General features: G+C 43.9%; 1 protein-coding gene across 1 annotated transcript in view; it reads left to right on the forward strand.

Moving 5' to 3' along the window:
• SMYD3 (SET and MYND domain containing 3) overlaps positions 1 to 16,582 on the forward strand; it is a 743,898-nt gene that overhangs the window by 625,401 nt on the left and 101,915 nt on the right. Inside the window, exons 9-10 of the mRNA XM_052653627.1 lie at positions 8,029 to 8,116; positions 12,473 to 12,647. Of these exons, the coding sequence (XP_052509587.1) occupies positions 8,029 to 8,116; positions 12,473 to 12,647 (263 nt within the window). The remainder of the gene's footprint in view (positions 1 to 8,028; positions 8,117 to 12,472; positions 12,648 to 16,582) is intronic.

Below are 16,582 nucleotides of genomic sequence, written 5' to 3' on the forward strand. Positions count from 1 at the left end.
AAAAAGGAGAAGATTTAAGTTCTGCTTCCCTAAGTAGTCTCTCTGTTTGTGTATATACGTTACACACATACACACACACTCCCCTTTGAATGGTCCCCTCCTGACTGGCCCCATTTTAGGGACAGTTATGGGAGAATGGAATTGGGAGGGTCAGGGCATGGCAGTGAGGGGAGGTGTGTTGGGAACCTGGAAGTGGAGACTGTCACCTTGGTGAAACACTCCAGGTGTGGATGGTTAGCTGTTAGTGAATGTCTAGCTCCAATATATAGTGTTCCCTAGGGCTATTGTTTCTGAATGTTTGGAAACAATTTCCAAGCTTGCCTGCTCTTCTATTAAGCAAATAAAGCCTAAGGCTCAACCCAAAGAATAGTTACTCAGATAATGGTGGGGATTTAGTTGTGAATATAATTCCCGTATGAAATTGTTCTGCCCTGGGCCATGGTCTCACTCTGCTTGGTGAAAGAATACAGGTCCCATTGTGGGTTCCATGCTGGAGGAGTCCATTGCCTTTTCCAAGTGCTAAGACTAGGAAGATCAGAGGACTTGGTCTATGATCAATTAAATTAAATTGATTGAGTTGAATATATGTTCAACTTACTGTCTCACAGACATGAGTTTTACCTTTTAAGCAAGCCTAGGAAAAAAAGCAAATTCAAATTAAACATGAAGATGGTGGAAAGAGCATGGGCTCTGGAGCCAGACAGACTTGGATTTGAATCTTACCTCTGGCAATTCGATGTAGAAGGGACATTTGTAGTGGTTACTTAAGCTTTAGGACTGTCTTGTGCCACCTTTGTAAATTATAGGTATTGATGCTCTATGGGGATGGTGAGAGGAATAAAGAGACATGTAAGAGCCATTCCGATTGTTATCATGTAAATGTTCATTTTCTCCTTCCAGAGCCATTCTGCAGATGTTTAAGTGAGCTTTTGTTCCATACAGGGTTCTGTGCCTGGTATTTGGAAGTGGCAGAATCAAAGAGGTAAAGAACCTGCCTGCAATATGGGGAAACCCAGGTTCAATTCCTGGGTCAGGAAGATCCTCTGGAGAAGGAAATGGCAACCCACTCCAGTATTCTTGCCTGGGAAATCCCATGGACACAGGAGCCTGGCGGGCTATAGTCCATGGGGTCACGAAGAGTCCAACTCACCTGAGCAACTAACACTTTCACTTATCTTTGAATGAGGATGATGTCACATGCACACAAATGACGGCCCGGGTCTGGCCTCCTTGTCGCTCCTGGAACATTCAGGCCTGCACCTGCTTCTGTACTGTGGGACTTACTGTTCACTCTCCCTAGAATTCTTGTCTCTGCTCCTCACCTCCTCCTTCACTCATGAGTCATCTTCTCAGCAATGCCTTTCGTGATCACCCTAAACGCCCTGGGACCAGTGTTCCCCTTCCCTCTTTCCCGTTTGTTTCTCTCTCTGACAAATATATTTTTACGTGTGTGTGTGTGTATTCTGTCATACACAGAGCCCCTCCTCCCTCCTCACTGTGAACACTGTCATTGTCTGATGTCTTTTACTTTTCTCAGTCAGTTCTGTTGCTCAGTCGTGTCTGACTCTTTGCGACCCCATGAACCGCAGCACGCCAGGCCTCCCTGTCCATTACCAACTCCTGAAGTTCACCCAAACTCATCTCCATTGAGGCGGTATGCCATCTAACCATCTCATCCTCTGGTGTCCCCTTCTCCCACCCTCAATCTTTCCCAGCATCAGGGTCTTTTCAAATGAGTCAGCTTTTCGCTGCAGGTGGCCAAAGTATTGGAGTTTTAGCTTCAACATCAGTCTTTCTAATGAACACCCAGAACTGATCTTCAGAATGGACTGGTTTAATCTCCTTGCAGTCCAAGGGACTCTCAAGAGTCTTCTCCAACACCACAGTTCAAAAGCATCAATTCTTCGGTGCTCAGCTTTCTTTATAGTCCAACTCTCACATCCATACATGACTACTGGAAAAACCATAGCCTTGACTACATGGGCCTTTGTTGACAAAGTAATGTCTCTACTTTTTAATATGCTGTCTAGGTTGGTGATAACTTTCCTTTCCAAGGAGTAAGCGTCTTTTAATTTCATGGCTGCAGTCACCATCTGCAGTGATTTTGGAGCCCAGAAAAATAAAGTCAGCCACTGTTTCCACTGTTTCCCCATTTATTTCCCATGAAGTGATGGGACCAGATGCCATTATCTTAGTTTTCTGAATATTGAGCTTTAAGCCAACTTTTTCACTCTCCTCTTTCACGTTCATCAAGAGGCTCTTTAGTTCTTCTTCACTTTCTGCCATTAGGGTGGTATCATCTGCATGTCTGAGGTTATTGATATTTTTCCCAGCAATCTTGATTCCAGCTTGTGTTTCCTCCAGTCCAGCGTTTCTCATGATGTACTCTGCATAGAAGTTAAATAAGCAGGGTGACAATATACAGCCTTGACGTACTCCTTTTCCTATTTGGAACCAGTCTGTTGTTCCATGTCCAGTTCTAACTGTTGCTTCCTGACCTGCATATAGGTTTCTCAAGAGACAGGTCAGGTGGTCTGGTATTCCCATCTCTTTCAGAATTTTCCACAGTTTATTGTGATCCACACAGTCAAAGGCTTTAGCATAGTCAATAAAGCAGAAATAGATGTTTTTTTCTGTAACTCTCTTGCTTTTTCGATGATCCAGCGGATGTTGGCAATTTGATCTCTGGTTCCTCTGCCTTTTCTAAAACCAGCTTGAACATCTGGAAGTTCATGGTTCACATATTGCTGAAGCCTGGCTTGGAGAATTTTGAGCATTACTTTACTAGCGTGTGAAGTGAGTGCAATTATGCTGTAGTTTAAGCATTCTTTAGCATTTCCTTTCTTTGGGATTGGAATGGAAACTGACCTTTTCCAGTCCTGTGACCACTGCTGAGTTTTCCAAATTTGCTGGCATATTGAGTGCAGCACTTTCACAGCATCGTCTTTTAGATCTGAAATCTCTCAACTGGAATTCCATCACCTTCACTAGCTTTGTTTGTAGTGATGCTTCCTAAGGCCCACTTGACTTCACACTCCAGGATATCTGGCTCTAGGTGAGTGATCACACCATCGTGATTATCTGGGTCCTGAAGGTTTTTTTTTGTACAGTTCTTCTGTGTATTATTGCCACCTCTTCTTCATATCTTTTGCTTCTGTTAGGTCCATACCATTTCTGTCCTTTATCGAGCCCATCTTTGCATGAAATGTTCCCTTGGTATCTCTAATTTTCTTGAAGAGATCTCTAGTCTTTCCCATTCTATTGTTTTCCTCTATTTCTTTGCATTGATCACTGAGCAAGATTTTCTTATCTCTCCTTGCTATTCTTTGGAACTCTGCATTCAAATGGGTATATCATTCCTTTTCTCCTTTGGTTTTTGCTTCCCTTCTTCTCACAGCTCTTTGTAAGGCTTCCTCAGACAGCCATTTTGCTTTTTTGCATTTCTTTTTCTTGGGGATGGTCTTGATTCATGTCTCCTGTACAGTGTCACGAACCTCCGTCCATAGTTCATCAGGCACTGTGTCAGATTGAGTCAAATCTATTTCTCACTTCCACTGTATAATCATAAGGGATTTAATTTAGGTCATACCTGAATGGTCTAGTGGTTTTCCCCACTTTATTCAATTTAAGTCTGAATTTGGCAATAAGGAGTTCATGATCTGAGCCACAGTCAGCTCCTGGTCTTGTTTTTTGCTGACTATATAAAGCTTCTCCATCTTTGGCTGCAAAAGATATAATCAGTCTGATTTTGGTGTTGACCATCTGGCGATGTCCATGTGGTGATGTCTGTGATGGAGTAGCCATCATAGTCAAGAAGAGTTCAAAATGCAGTACTTGGATGCAATCTCAAAAATGACAGAATGATCTCTGTTCATTTCCAAGGCAAACCATTCAATATCACAGTAATCCAAGTCTATGCCCCGACCAGTAATGCTGAAGAAGCTGAAGTTGAATAGTTCAATGAAGACCTATAAGACCTTTTAGAACTAACACCCAGAAAAGATGTCCATTTCATTATAGGGGACTGGAATGCAAAAGTAGGAAGTCAAGAAACAGCTGGAGTAACAGGCAAATTTGGCCTTGGAATACAGAATGAAGCAGGGCAAAAGGCTAATAGAGTTTTGCCAAGAGAATGCACTGGTCATAGCAAACACCCTCTTCCAACAACACAAGAGAAGACTCTACACATGGACATCACCAGATGGTCAACAGCGAAATCAGATTTACTTCTCTATCCTAGAGCAATGCCTACAGCACTCAGTAGATACTAACTGAATAGATGAGTGATCAAATTAATTACCTTCAGATACTGGGAGGGTGGGCTTCCCAGGTGGCACTAATGTTAAGGAACCCACCTGCCAATGTAGGTGGTGCAAGAGATGTGAGTTTGACCCCTGGTTCAGGAAGATCCCCTGGAGGAGGGCATAACAATCTACTCCAGTATTCTTGCATGGAAAATCCCATGGACAGAGGAGCCTGGTGGGCCGCAGTCCATAGATTTGCAAAGAATCCAACACTACTGATGCAACTTAGGACCCTCACATGCACTGGCAAGGCATGTGCCAAAGTCCAGTGGTCACAAAAGCAGAAGTATGTCATGGACTGTATTCATTTCCTGTGGCTGCTATAACAAATTATCATAAAATTAGTGACTTAGCACAAACTTCTTATCTATAGTCTGTGGATCAGAAGCCTGACAGGAGCCTCATTTGGCTAAAATCAAGGTCTTGGCAAGGCTACCCTCTTTCTAGAGGCTGCAGGCTAGAATCCATTTCCCTGACCTCCAGCTTCTGGAAGCTGCCTGTACTCCTTGACCTGAGGGTCCCTTCCTCCATCTTCCAGGCCAGCAAAAGCAGGTTGAGTCCTCCTCATATCACATTGCTCTGACCTTCTCTTCTGCCTCTTTCCACTTTTAAGGACCCTTGTGATTCCACTGGGTCTACCTGGGTGGTCCAGGATGATTTCTTTAAAGTCAGCTGACCAACAATCTTAGTCCCACCTGCAACTTAATTCCTGTTTGCCATGTAAGCTAACATATTCACAGGTTTTGGGGATCAGGATGTGGATATTTTTGGGGATCCTCTTTCTCCCTACCATAAAGACCAACAAGTGAGACATTTTGCATAGAGCCTAAGGTTTCAGCTGCCAGTAGTGAAATATAAAACAAAAAATTAATCAAGAATGGCCATGGTTGTCAAGATTTAATATGTGGGCTTTATCTGGGAGGCACTGGGAAGTTACTCAAGGCTCTGGAGTCACGTGTTGGAAATGAGGCTTCAGGAGATGAAGACGGACTTAGAGCAGGTATTTGGAGGGAAATTGATGTTTACCTCTTTTAAAGCAATTGATTTTTTATTTCCCTGTTATACATACAGAAAGCTAGGTTCTTATTTAGAATTTCATAAACAAAGCAGAGTCCATTTATAGTGTCTTTTTAAAAACCATCCTGTCATATTACACATGTGTACAGCACATATATAGAGAGACTCATAAAGCCCTGTTACACAGACACACACACACACTCTCTCTCTCTCACACACACACACACACACACACACACACACACACACACACACACAATTTCCTCATACATAACCCCTCTGCTTCTCTCTGTACTTGAGATCTCTTTTCTGTGGCACTTGGTAGCCCTCTTTTTTTTTTTCCCCCTGCCCTGGCACACCCGAGTGACTTGTATCTTCCCACCAGTAACACAGGCTTATTTACTCAGGGAGTGATTCTCACAGGGGTCATTCTGTTGATATAAACCTTCCCTAGAAGGTACGTAAGAATCTCTAGGGAGATACATAGAGTTCAAAAAAGTCTGCCCTCCTTCAGTTTAACCATCACCCCACAGTGGCTGTGATTTGATATAACTTCCTAGAATTGCTCTTCTCCCTGACCCCCACTGAGAATCTAGTGGATATGGAATACCTGGTTTTGAGTAAAGTCTGAGAATTTCTTACCTTTTTAATTAACTTGTGTGGCTGTGCCCGGTCTTCATTGTAGCACATGGGATCTTTGATCTTCATTGTAGGATCTTTAGTCTTGGCGTGTGGAATCTAGTTTCTGATCCAGGGATCAAACCCAGGCCTCTTGCATTGGGAGCGCAGGGTCTTAGCCACTGGACCTCCAAGGAAATGCCCCAGAATTTCTTAGCCTTTGATTAACCTCTTTAAAGCAGCACCATCCAGTAGAACTTTCTGTGATGACAAAATTGTTCTAATATGTCTGTACTGCCCAGTGTGGGAGCCACAGCCACATGTGGCTATGAGTTCTTAAAATGTAGATGTATAGGAAAAATAGAGGACCCAGTGGGAGGATGGACAATGAATAAATGGTAACTCCTACTTTCATTTTGGATTGCCTTTTAAAAAATATTTTAGTTTATTTTTGGCTGGGCCAGGGCTTTGTTGCTTCACAAAGTTTTCCCCAGCTGCGTGCAGCATGTGGGAGCTACCCTTTAGTTGTGGTACTCAGGCGTCTCATCGCAGTGGCTTGTCTTGTAGTGGAGCACGGGCCCTAGGGCACTCAGGCTTTAGTAGTTGCAGCTCCCAGGCCCTAGAGCACAGGCGCAATGGTTCAGTTGTTCCGAGGCGTGTGGGATCTTCCCTGATTAGGGATTGAACCCACATCTCCTGCATTGCAGGTGGATTCTTTACCACTGAGACACCTGTGAATCTCTGAATTGCTTTTTAAATTATTATTATTATTTTTTTAGTTTTTGTAGTAATCAAATTGGTTCACCTGGGTATAATTGTACTCATCTTTTACCTATCCTCATTTTGATTGATGACTCAATATTTGATTCAGGTGTTATACATGGGTCTCCTGACAAATGATTTTTGCTCTTGCCTCTGTTCTCTTTCCTGATAAACACATACATGCTTGTGCACTAAGGTGCTTCAGTCATGTCTGACTCTTTATGATCTTATGGACTGTAGCCAACCAGGCTCCTCTGTCCAAGGGATTCTCCAGGCAAGAATGCTGGAGTGGGTTGCCATGGCCTCCTCCAGGGGATCTTCCCAACCCAGGGATTGAACCCGAGTCTCTTTTATCTCCTGCATTGGCACACAAGTTCTTTACCACTAGCGCCACCAAGGAAGCCTGAATATATTCATACATACATATATGAATATATTTACTGAGGCATAATTCACATAGGATACAATTCAGTTACAGTGTACAATTTGATAGCTTTTTGTGTAGCAATTTATAGCTTTTCATCACATCAGAAAGTGATTACAACTATCACCAGGATTGCTTTTAAACATTTTCATCACCCCTAAAAAATCATTAGCAGTCCCTCCTCAATTCTGTGTACTTACCACCCTCCTGCCCCAGCCATTTGCTAATGTACTTAACTGTCTATATGGATTTATCTATTCTGAGCATTTCATATTGGTGAAATCATATAATATGTGGTTGTTAGTGAATTCTTTCACTTAGCATGATGTTGTTCCTGTTAATCTATGCTGTACCTATTGTAGTACTTCAGTTCTTTTTATTGTCAACTAGCATTGCATTGTGTAACTATGCCACATTTTATTTACCCATTCATTAGTTGATGGTATTTGGATTGTTTCCACTTTGTTTGTTACTATGAATGATGTAACTGTGAACATTTATGCATAAGTTTTTGTATGAACATATATTTTCATTTCTCTTGGACATATATGGAAGGAGTGGAATTGTTATATAATAACTCTGTTTAACTTTTAGAGTAACTGCCAAACTGTTTTCCAAAGTGGCTACACTATTTTACTTTCCTACTAGTAATGTACGAGGATATCAATTTCTCCACAACCTTACCAACATTTTATTATCTTTTTTATTATAACCATTCTAGTAGGTGCAAAGTGATATCTCCTTATGGTTTTGATTTGCATTTCCCCGTTGGCTAATAATGTTGAGCATCTTTTCATGTGCTCATTGGTCATTTGAATACCTTCTTTGGAGAAATGTCTATTCTTGCCCATTTTTTTAATTGAGGAATTTGTCTTCCTCTGTTCTTTAATGTGGCCTGAACAGGATGCTGATATGCTGACTGGTGATGAAAAGGTATGGAAGGAAGTCCAAGAATCCCTGAAAAAAATTGAAGAACTGAAGGCACATTGGAGTATCCTTTTACCTATGGACTGAGTTGTTTATAGGATTGCTTCCTTACTGGTTGGAGCCTGGTATTAATGAATCCAAATCCAGGCTTTGACCTCTCCATGAGCCAGAGAGCTTCATTCTGTTCCATAGACACAGGCTGCATCCCTGTCCCCAGCCAACAATTTCAGTAATGGTGAGGGAAGATTGTGGTAAGGTCACGTGAATTCCTCACCATCATTAGTTGATAATCAAAATTTATAGCTAGGATTAGTAGGATAGTATGGAGTACTCTCTTTACATATGTACAAGGTAACAAATTTCTGGATTCCCTTCCTCCCATGACCTACATCTCTATAATGTATAACTTAAAATCCTTATAATTTAATGACTGTAGTCATGACTACAGTGGTAGTCAGCGGTGCTACGCAGTATGTTTTCTTGGCATAAATAGTAAGGACCGTGAGTGGGTACACTTTAGAGTAAGGAGAGACTGTTTATGATGGAGGTCCTCTGGGAAAGCTCCACCAATGTTATACTGTGTGAAAAGTAGCCCAAATCAGGGACAAGGTTTATACAGGCAGAGGCTGAGAGGGAGCCACTTCCAGGAGTGGAATTAGCTTGAGCAAAAATGTGACAAAAGGAAACTGAAAGGTAAGGAGAAAGAGACTAATGTAGATTAAAAAAAAAAAGATTGCAAAACATCGTCAGATAAATTATATCCCAGGCACTAAGAAAATCTATAAATGAGGTTTCCAAAATACAGTGTTCTTTAAAGAGTTGTAAAAGAGCAGGAGAGGCAGTTAGACAAATGTTCCTATTTTTTAAAGGTGAAATAAGTAATTCCTAAAATCTATAGTCCAGTGGGGTTTTGTTTGTTGTTAGCAGTATTGGTAAAGAATCTCGAGCTGTGGAATGGGAAGGAAGGAAAGGAATGGAAAGGAAGCTGTGATCGCCAGGATGCTGCAGGGGTTCCTTAAGAGCGGGTGAGTTCACAGAGTCATGGCTTTCTTTGGTAAAGTTTGTATGTGGACTTCAGACAGAGATTTGATTTTAAAAAAGTAACCAAGAGATTTATGCTAGATGCTAGAGTGACCAGACGTCTCATTAAATGGTTGAAGAGCCAAACTGCAGAACTGATGCTTAGTGGATCGCTGTCACTGTGGGGTGCTCTGTTCCCAAACCAGTCCTCTTCCATCTTTGCTTCAGCACCTTGTCTGAGGATGCAGGGCACAGGTTCATCAGATTCTCAGAAGTATTTGGACTGGAAGGATGGCAGAGCTAGGATGACAAAATCAAGAGCTCAAAAGATCTTTGAAGGTTTGAATGATGCAATGATGCCTGAGATGAAGATGAAATTCAATAAGAGGATATCTCACATCTTCTATTTGGGCCAAAAAGTTCAAGTGTATAAATATATATAAAGTTTGATGGCAGAATCTGTGAAAGAATTTTAAGATTTTTAGTAAACATCAAAATTCAATAAAACTTAAGAGTATGATATAATCCCCCCCCAACCCCGGGGGGGTGGGGGGGGGGAACACTCCTGTGATCTTGGACTTCATTAGTAGAACTAGAGAATAGAAAATGAGAAAGGTAATAGTATTAGTCCGATCATTTCTAAAATTTTCTCTTCAGTTTGGGGTAGGACACATTCAAAGGGATAGAGAAGAAAATGAGTTTTGAGGAATGGAACCAGGATCAAGTGGTATTTGAAACTCTGCAGACAGGATGGGAGACAATTGGCAAGCAGTTTAATCTGAGAGCAAGATGGCTGTTCTCAGGCCCAGAGAGCTGTTGTTACACTGCAGAAAAGACTTGTTCCGTGTAGTGCCCTGCAGAGAAATTAGGGCCCAAGGATAATCAGTTCAGTCTCAATGGGATGAGCTTTACTGACGATGAACACTGTGCCAGGCGCCTTACTGGTTATAACCCACCTTATGGTCCAGGCAGGATTAAGAAGACAAGCCGGTACTCCCCACCCTCATGAGTAGCTGGGTAGTAAATACATAGATTAATATCTGAGGGACATTGAAAGCACAGCAGTCAACTTTGGGAGGTTAAAGGTTTCACAGAGGAGGTGACTGCCCAGGAGGGTTAGGGGGAGCTCACCAGGCAGGCAGTGGAAAAGGGGAGACCCTGAGGGAGAAGCCTGTGCCTGCGCGGAAGGCGCAGCCACCTGCAGCCCAGTTAGAGTTGTTCAGTGTGAGAGACGGGAGCGTGGCCGGGCCTTGCTTCAGTGTCGTGCACCAGACTAGGTGTTACGTATAGGCTCGGGGACCATGGGAGGATTGTAAGCAGTGGACGATTCTAAGAGCCAGGGTTGTCAGTCTTTGAGTCTCAAGAAGTTAACTCCCAGGGGGATTCAGTGTGTTCCCCTTTCTCTCCCCGCCTCAATTCTCTTACAGTCATGGTAAACTCTGCAGAAAGGTGCCTGTCCTGGCATCAGCACTCTTTTCTCTTCAGGTAGGCTGTCTGCCCTGCTCTCCTCACTGGAACAGAGGGACTTGTGGTAAACACCCAGCAAATGCCAGGGACTACATTTTTGAGCAAACATTATACATGTTAGCATTAGCTTGGGAGAAAAGCCGCTTAGTTAAAATTATTCCATTTTTTTGCTCACTGAGGTGTTTTTACAGGAAAGGTTTACCTTGTTTGCCAGGAGAATTGCCAGTGTTGCAAAGGGAAGTCGTCATGTGGTTCCTGCCAGCTTGCTGGGGCATAAAGCAGATGTATTCCTATCAGCGGCTGCATCTGGCTCTTACTTCCAAGGCTTGTCACCCCAAACCTCTTTAAAATGAGTTGGAGTGTATATAAATGAATAGGCAAATAATAATGGAAGTCACACAACTTGATGTTAAAATAGGGTCAGAGTCTTGCCACAGAAATGTCTGGGTTATTGTGTAAGAGACAGTCATTCCTCCTGATAATCCATCACATATCTAATCCTAGGATGAAAAGCCACAGAGGTTAGCCTGGAGTTTGTTACAAAACCAGTGCATTGCCTAAGACACCGCCTCCCCCAGCCTCTAGGGAATACGTGCAGTAAACTTTAAGCACACACGTCAGATGAGTAAAACAGAAAGCCACCAAGTCACTTTTCTTCAGTAAATGTACCTCTTAAGACCACAGTTAACTCCTCAGAGACAGGACTCGGCCTAAAATGATAGAGCGTCATGTGCAGAAAGGCTTGTTACCCGTGAATTTTGGTGCTTGAAGTTCTACCCAGGAAGTCAGGCCTGTAGTGCCAGGTATTCTGCCTTCTGAGGATTATATACTTCTTGTGAGGATTAATAAACATATGAGCTCTTGGGAGTTTAGGGGAGAATGGATACATGTATATGTAACGCTGGGTCCCTTTGCTGTTCACCTGAAACTACCACAACATTAATTGGCTGTAATATTAGTGATAGTTTTTGTGTCATGTCCGACTCTTTGCCACCCCATGGACTATAGCTCCCCAGGCTCCTCTGTCCATGGAGTTCTCCAGGCAAGACTACTGGAGTGAGCTGCCATTCTCTTCTCCAGGGTATCTTTCTGACCCAGGCATCAAACCCAGGTCTCCTGCATTGCAGGCAGATGCTTTACCATCTGAGCCACCAGGGAAGCCCCTCCCCAATACAAAATAAAATAAAAAGTTAAAAAAGAAAGATACAAGCTCCCACTCACATAGTTGACTTGATTGGTTTATTTAAACTGTTTACTAATGTGGTTGGAAAGCAGTGCCCTGAGAGTCTGAATGCTGGAAGAAGTAGATTTGGCTGAGCACACACACATTGTTTAAGGATAGACTTGGATCACTTTTGTTTTATACTCAAAAAATTTGAGATCCAGCGGAATGGATTTCTTTCAATTGCTTTCCCTTGTGTGTGCCTATGGGTTGTGTTTTTGGTTTCATATATGCCCAAGGTTCAAATGACACAGAAGCAAAAATGAGCTCCTCCTTTTTTTTAAAAGGCATCTCTCTAAAGCGTCTTTAATTTCAGATGAGTTTTGAAACAGCAGCTAACAGAGTAAATAATTATAAAGTGAACTTAGTCTTTAGCGGAGTTTAATAAGTAGCTGCATTCATTTGAGGACTAGGTTTCAGGAGAATTCATCTAGTAGGACTAGGAGGAAAGAATGGCTCTCTGGAAATCTAAGCCCCCAAAGCACAGGCTTGGTTGGAAGATGGCTTGTTGGTGTAAACAGAATTCCTTCTCTGAGACGCCACTTACATGTTTTGTTTCTCAAGTGTGTTTTCAGGCAGCTCATTTGTGCAAAATAATGGGCACTTCCTTCCCTCCTGTGCCTGGGAGCTCTTCAGCCTTGTAGAGAATCTCATTTCACTTTTGTTTTCTCTTGATGAACACAATGAATCCTTAACTGAGGTTAATAACAGAGTGGGAACAGGTTCTGGCCATGTGCCAGTCGATCATAAGCAGTAACGCTGAGCGGCTTCCTGATATCAACATCTACCAGCTGAAGGTGCTCGACTGCGCCATGGACGCGTGCATCAACCTCGGGCTGCTGGAGGAGGCGCTGTTCTACGGCATCCGGACCATGGAACCTTACAGGTGAGTCGAGGGGACAGGCTAGAGTAAGGGGCAAAGACTCGAAAATGTGACCCCATGCTCATCAGAGCTGCTTTATAAGAGTGCTGCATCTGCTGCTCGCTTGATGTGTCAAGCCAAACCTTTGTTCACTGATGTGTTCATTCATCATTATGAAGTTCCTTCCATGTGTCAGGCGCTGTGTCTGTGCAGGGACTAGTGAGATGCTGTCTCTATATGGAGCCAGCGATTCTAATAAAGTGTGCTGCTCGAGGTGGCAAAGGCAAGTGCAGGGCCCGGGGCAAGGGGGGCAGAGAGGAGTGCAGTACAGACGCAGCTTGTGCGCTGGGGCTGTGGCATTAGCTCTGCTGATGGACGCGGTGCGGGGCCCTCTGTCTGGCTGACAGCAACGCTGGTTTCTTTCACTTCTCAGGGCTTCATGGTTGCTGGGGTGCCTTCACTTGAATCATTTGACCTCCTAACTGCCTTATGACCCGAGCTGGAGAGCAGGGAGACAGCCCTGTCAAACACATCACTGAGTCAGAGGAAGGGACTGTTGCTCATTGTTTCTTGACTAGTCTCAGCTCCTCCAGGCCAGTGTGTGTTTCACCCCAGATCAGAGGAACTTCGGGAGGAATAGCGGTGTTAAAGTCTGGTGCTGAGAGTTTGGCACTGGCGGGTGTGGGACCCTGGTTTGCAATAGGCTGAGAACCTAAAGCTATGGAGGTGATGGAATTCCAGTTGAGCTGTTTCAAATCCTAAAAGATGATGCTGTGAAAGTGCTACACTCAATATGCCAGCAAATTTGGAAAACTCAGCAGTGGCCACAGGACTGGAAAAGGTCAGTTTTCATTCCAATCCCAAAGAAAGGAAATGCCAAAGAATATTCAAACTACCGCACAATTGTATTCATCTCATGTGCTAGTGAAGTCATACTCAAAGTTATCCAAGCCAGGCTTCAACAGAACTTGAACTGTGAACTTCCAGATGTTCAAGCTGAATTTAGAAAAGGCAGAGGAACCAGAGATCAAATTGCCCACATCTGCTGGATCATGGAAAAAGCAAGAGAGTTGCAGAAAAACGTCTACTTTTGCTTTTGTGACTACACCAAAGCCTTTGACTGTGTGGATCACAACAAACTGTGGAAAATTCTTAAAGAGATGGGAATACCAGACCACTTGACCTACCTCATGAGAAATCTGTATGCAGGTCAGGAAGCAACAGTTAGAACTGGACGTGGAACAACAGACTGGTTCCAAATCAGGAAAGGTGTATGTCAAGGCTGTATATTGTCACCCCAGTTATTTAACTTACATGCAGAGTACATCATGAGAAATGCTGGACTGGATGAAGCACAAGCTGGAATCAAGATTGCCAGGAGAAATATCAATAACCTCAGATATGCAGATGACACCACCCTAATGGCAGAAAGTGAAGAACTAAAGAGCCTCTTGATGAAAGTGAAAGAAGAGAGTGAAAAAGTAGGCTTAAAACTCAACATTCAGAAAACTAAGAACATGGCATCTGGTCCTATCACTTCATGGAAAATAGATGGAGAAACAATGAAAACGGTGCGAGACTTTATTTTGGGGGCTCCAAAATCACTGCAGATGGTGACTGCAGCCATGAAGTTAAAAGACACTTGTTCCATTGGAAGAAAAGCTATGACCAACCTGCTGCTGCTGCTGCTAAGTCGCTTCAGTCGTGTCCGACTCTCTGCAACCCCATAGACAGCAGCCCACCAGGCTTCCCCATCCCTGGGATTCTCCAGGCAAGAACACCAGAGTGGGTTGCCATTTCCTTCTCCAGTGCATGAAAGTGAAAAGTGAAAGTGAAGTCATTCAATTGTGTCTGACCCTCAGCGACCCCATGGACTGCAGCCTCCCAGGCTCCTCCATCCATGGGATTTTCCAGGCAAGAGTACTGGAGTGGGGTGCCATTGCCTTCTCTGATGACCAACCTAGACAGCATATTAAAAGGCAGAGATGTTACTTTACCAACAAAGGTCCATCTAGTCAAAGCTGTGGTTTCTCCAGGAGTCATGTATGGATGTGAGAGTTGGACTATAAAGAAAGCTGAGCACAGAATTGATGCTTTTGAACTGTGGTGTTGGAGAAGACTCTTGAGAGTCTCTTGGACTGTAAGGATATCTAACCAGTCAATCCTAAAGAAAATCAGTCCTGAATATTCATTGGAAGGACTGATGCTGAAGCTCCAATACTTTGGCCACCTGATGGGAAGAATGGACTCATTCAAAAAGACCCTGATGCTGGGAAAGATTGAAGGTGGGAGGAGAAGGGGGACGAGATGGTTGGATAACATCACTGATGTCATGAGTTTGAGTAAACTCTGGGAGATGGACAGGGAAACCCAGCATGCTGCAGTCCATGGGATTGCAGAGTCAGACACGATTGAGCAACTGAACTGAACTAGAGAACCTGAGTTTGGAAGATGAGATAGATCAGTCTAGAAGAAAGGACACAGAGACATACATACCACCATCTGAGGTTGGAATAGCCATCTCCGGCATGAAACAAGGTCACCGAGTGTGGTGAAGGTGCCTTGAAAGCATATGAGACCTGCAGGGGTTGGAGATGGGGGGTAGTTTCCGGGGGTAGCAGAGGCACTGTTCCAGGGAGATGTCGAGTTTCGCAACTCTGAAGACCGTATGATGTCAGCCCTAAGGGACTGAGCAGAGGGAGGATCCAGTCTAGACTTATGCAACATGGACAGCAGGCAGGGGAGTGGTCCTCGGAGAAAGAGGAGAGGGAAGTAGAGCCCAGGGTGCCACCTGTCTGCACTTGAGGAAGAGCCTCGGAAGACAGTGGAGCGGGGAAGTTACCAGGATCTACGTGATAAGAACAGAAGCAAGTCCAGGATCTAGGATATGGGTTCAGGCAAAGGAAGGAAGCTGGAAATGACATGCTTGGTCAGGAAGCCAGGAGCATGGTGCAGACAGAGAAGAACCTAAAGATGGTGCAGACCCACCAGCCAGGTGCATGGCAGAAGTCCACAGGCCAGCCACAGCACCCAGGTGACCCTGAGGGCGTTTTTCAGAGCTTCTCTAGGTGGTTTCTTCCACTGCCTTGTGGTTGAACAGCTTTGGAATCCAGACTGTGAGTCAGCTTTAATCAAACTTATAAGAGATTGCCTTGAGGGCTGAGACTGTAGACTTTCCCATGAGCGTGAAATGTCTGTTAGGTATGATGAATCTTGCGGGTTCTCAGAAAATAGGAATTGAATACAAAGAGATAAGGCTTCGTTCACTTTCTGAGCCTCTGTGTTGCAATGAGAGGCAGGTTGGGGACGGTTGGCGTTACCTCTCTGAACTCAGGGCTGGGTCTCAGGACGCTGAACTGCAGGCTGCCTGATGAGTGAATGGATGCCAGCCAGGAGACAAAAAATCCTCCTTCCTCCAGACCCCCTTGGCAGCCACTCACCCCATGCTGCTGGCTGGGCTGGACACACACTAACCCTTTCTATCCATCCTCCCCTTCCTTTCTGCAGCCAAGCCACCCCTGCCCCCAGCGCAGAAACATACATTGGTCCCCTGATTCATTAAGAAGGCAGCATGCCTTTGAGGGAGCTCCTTCTGCATGTACTTTTGAATCCTCTTTTCTCTATACCCACTGAGGCTTCTCTGGAGGACTTTCTTACCCCTTCATTAACTGGCAGTTTCACCAACTTAAATTTGAATCAAACAAAGAGGCCTTTCTTGTAAGTGAGGCCAAATCCACCAGAATGTACTCCATGTTGTTTGGAATACATTTGCTTATGTTTCTCTGGTGTTTGGCAGGTCATGTTCACTCTGTAAATGTACCCTCTGTTCTTAGGCTGGGTGACATGTTTCCAAGCTTCCCTCCATTTTGCCTCCTGGAGCTTGTTACAGAGTTCCTCTGCGGTGTTCTGTATTTCAAGAAATCAAATCTGCAGCGATCCACTTCAAATGAGTGGGAACT

The sequence above is a fragment of the Budorcas taxicolor genome, chromosome 16 (genome assembly GCF_023091745.1).
Source record: "Budorcas taxicolor isolate Tak-1 chromosome 16, Takin1.1, whole genome shotgun sequence".
NCBI classification, from domain to species: domain Eukaryota; kingdom Metazoa; phylum Chordata; class Mammalia; order Artiodactyla; family Bovidae; genus Budorcas; species Budorcas taxicolor.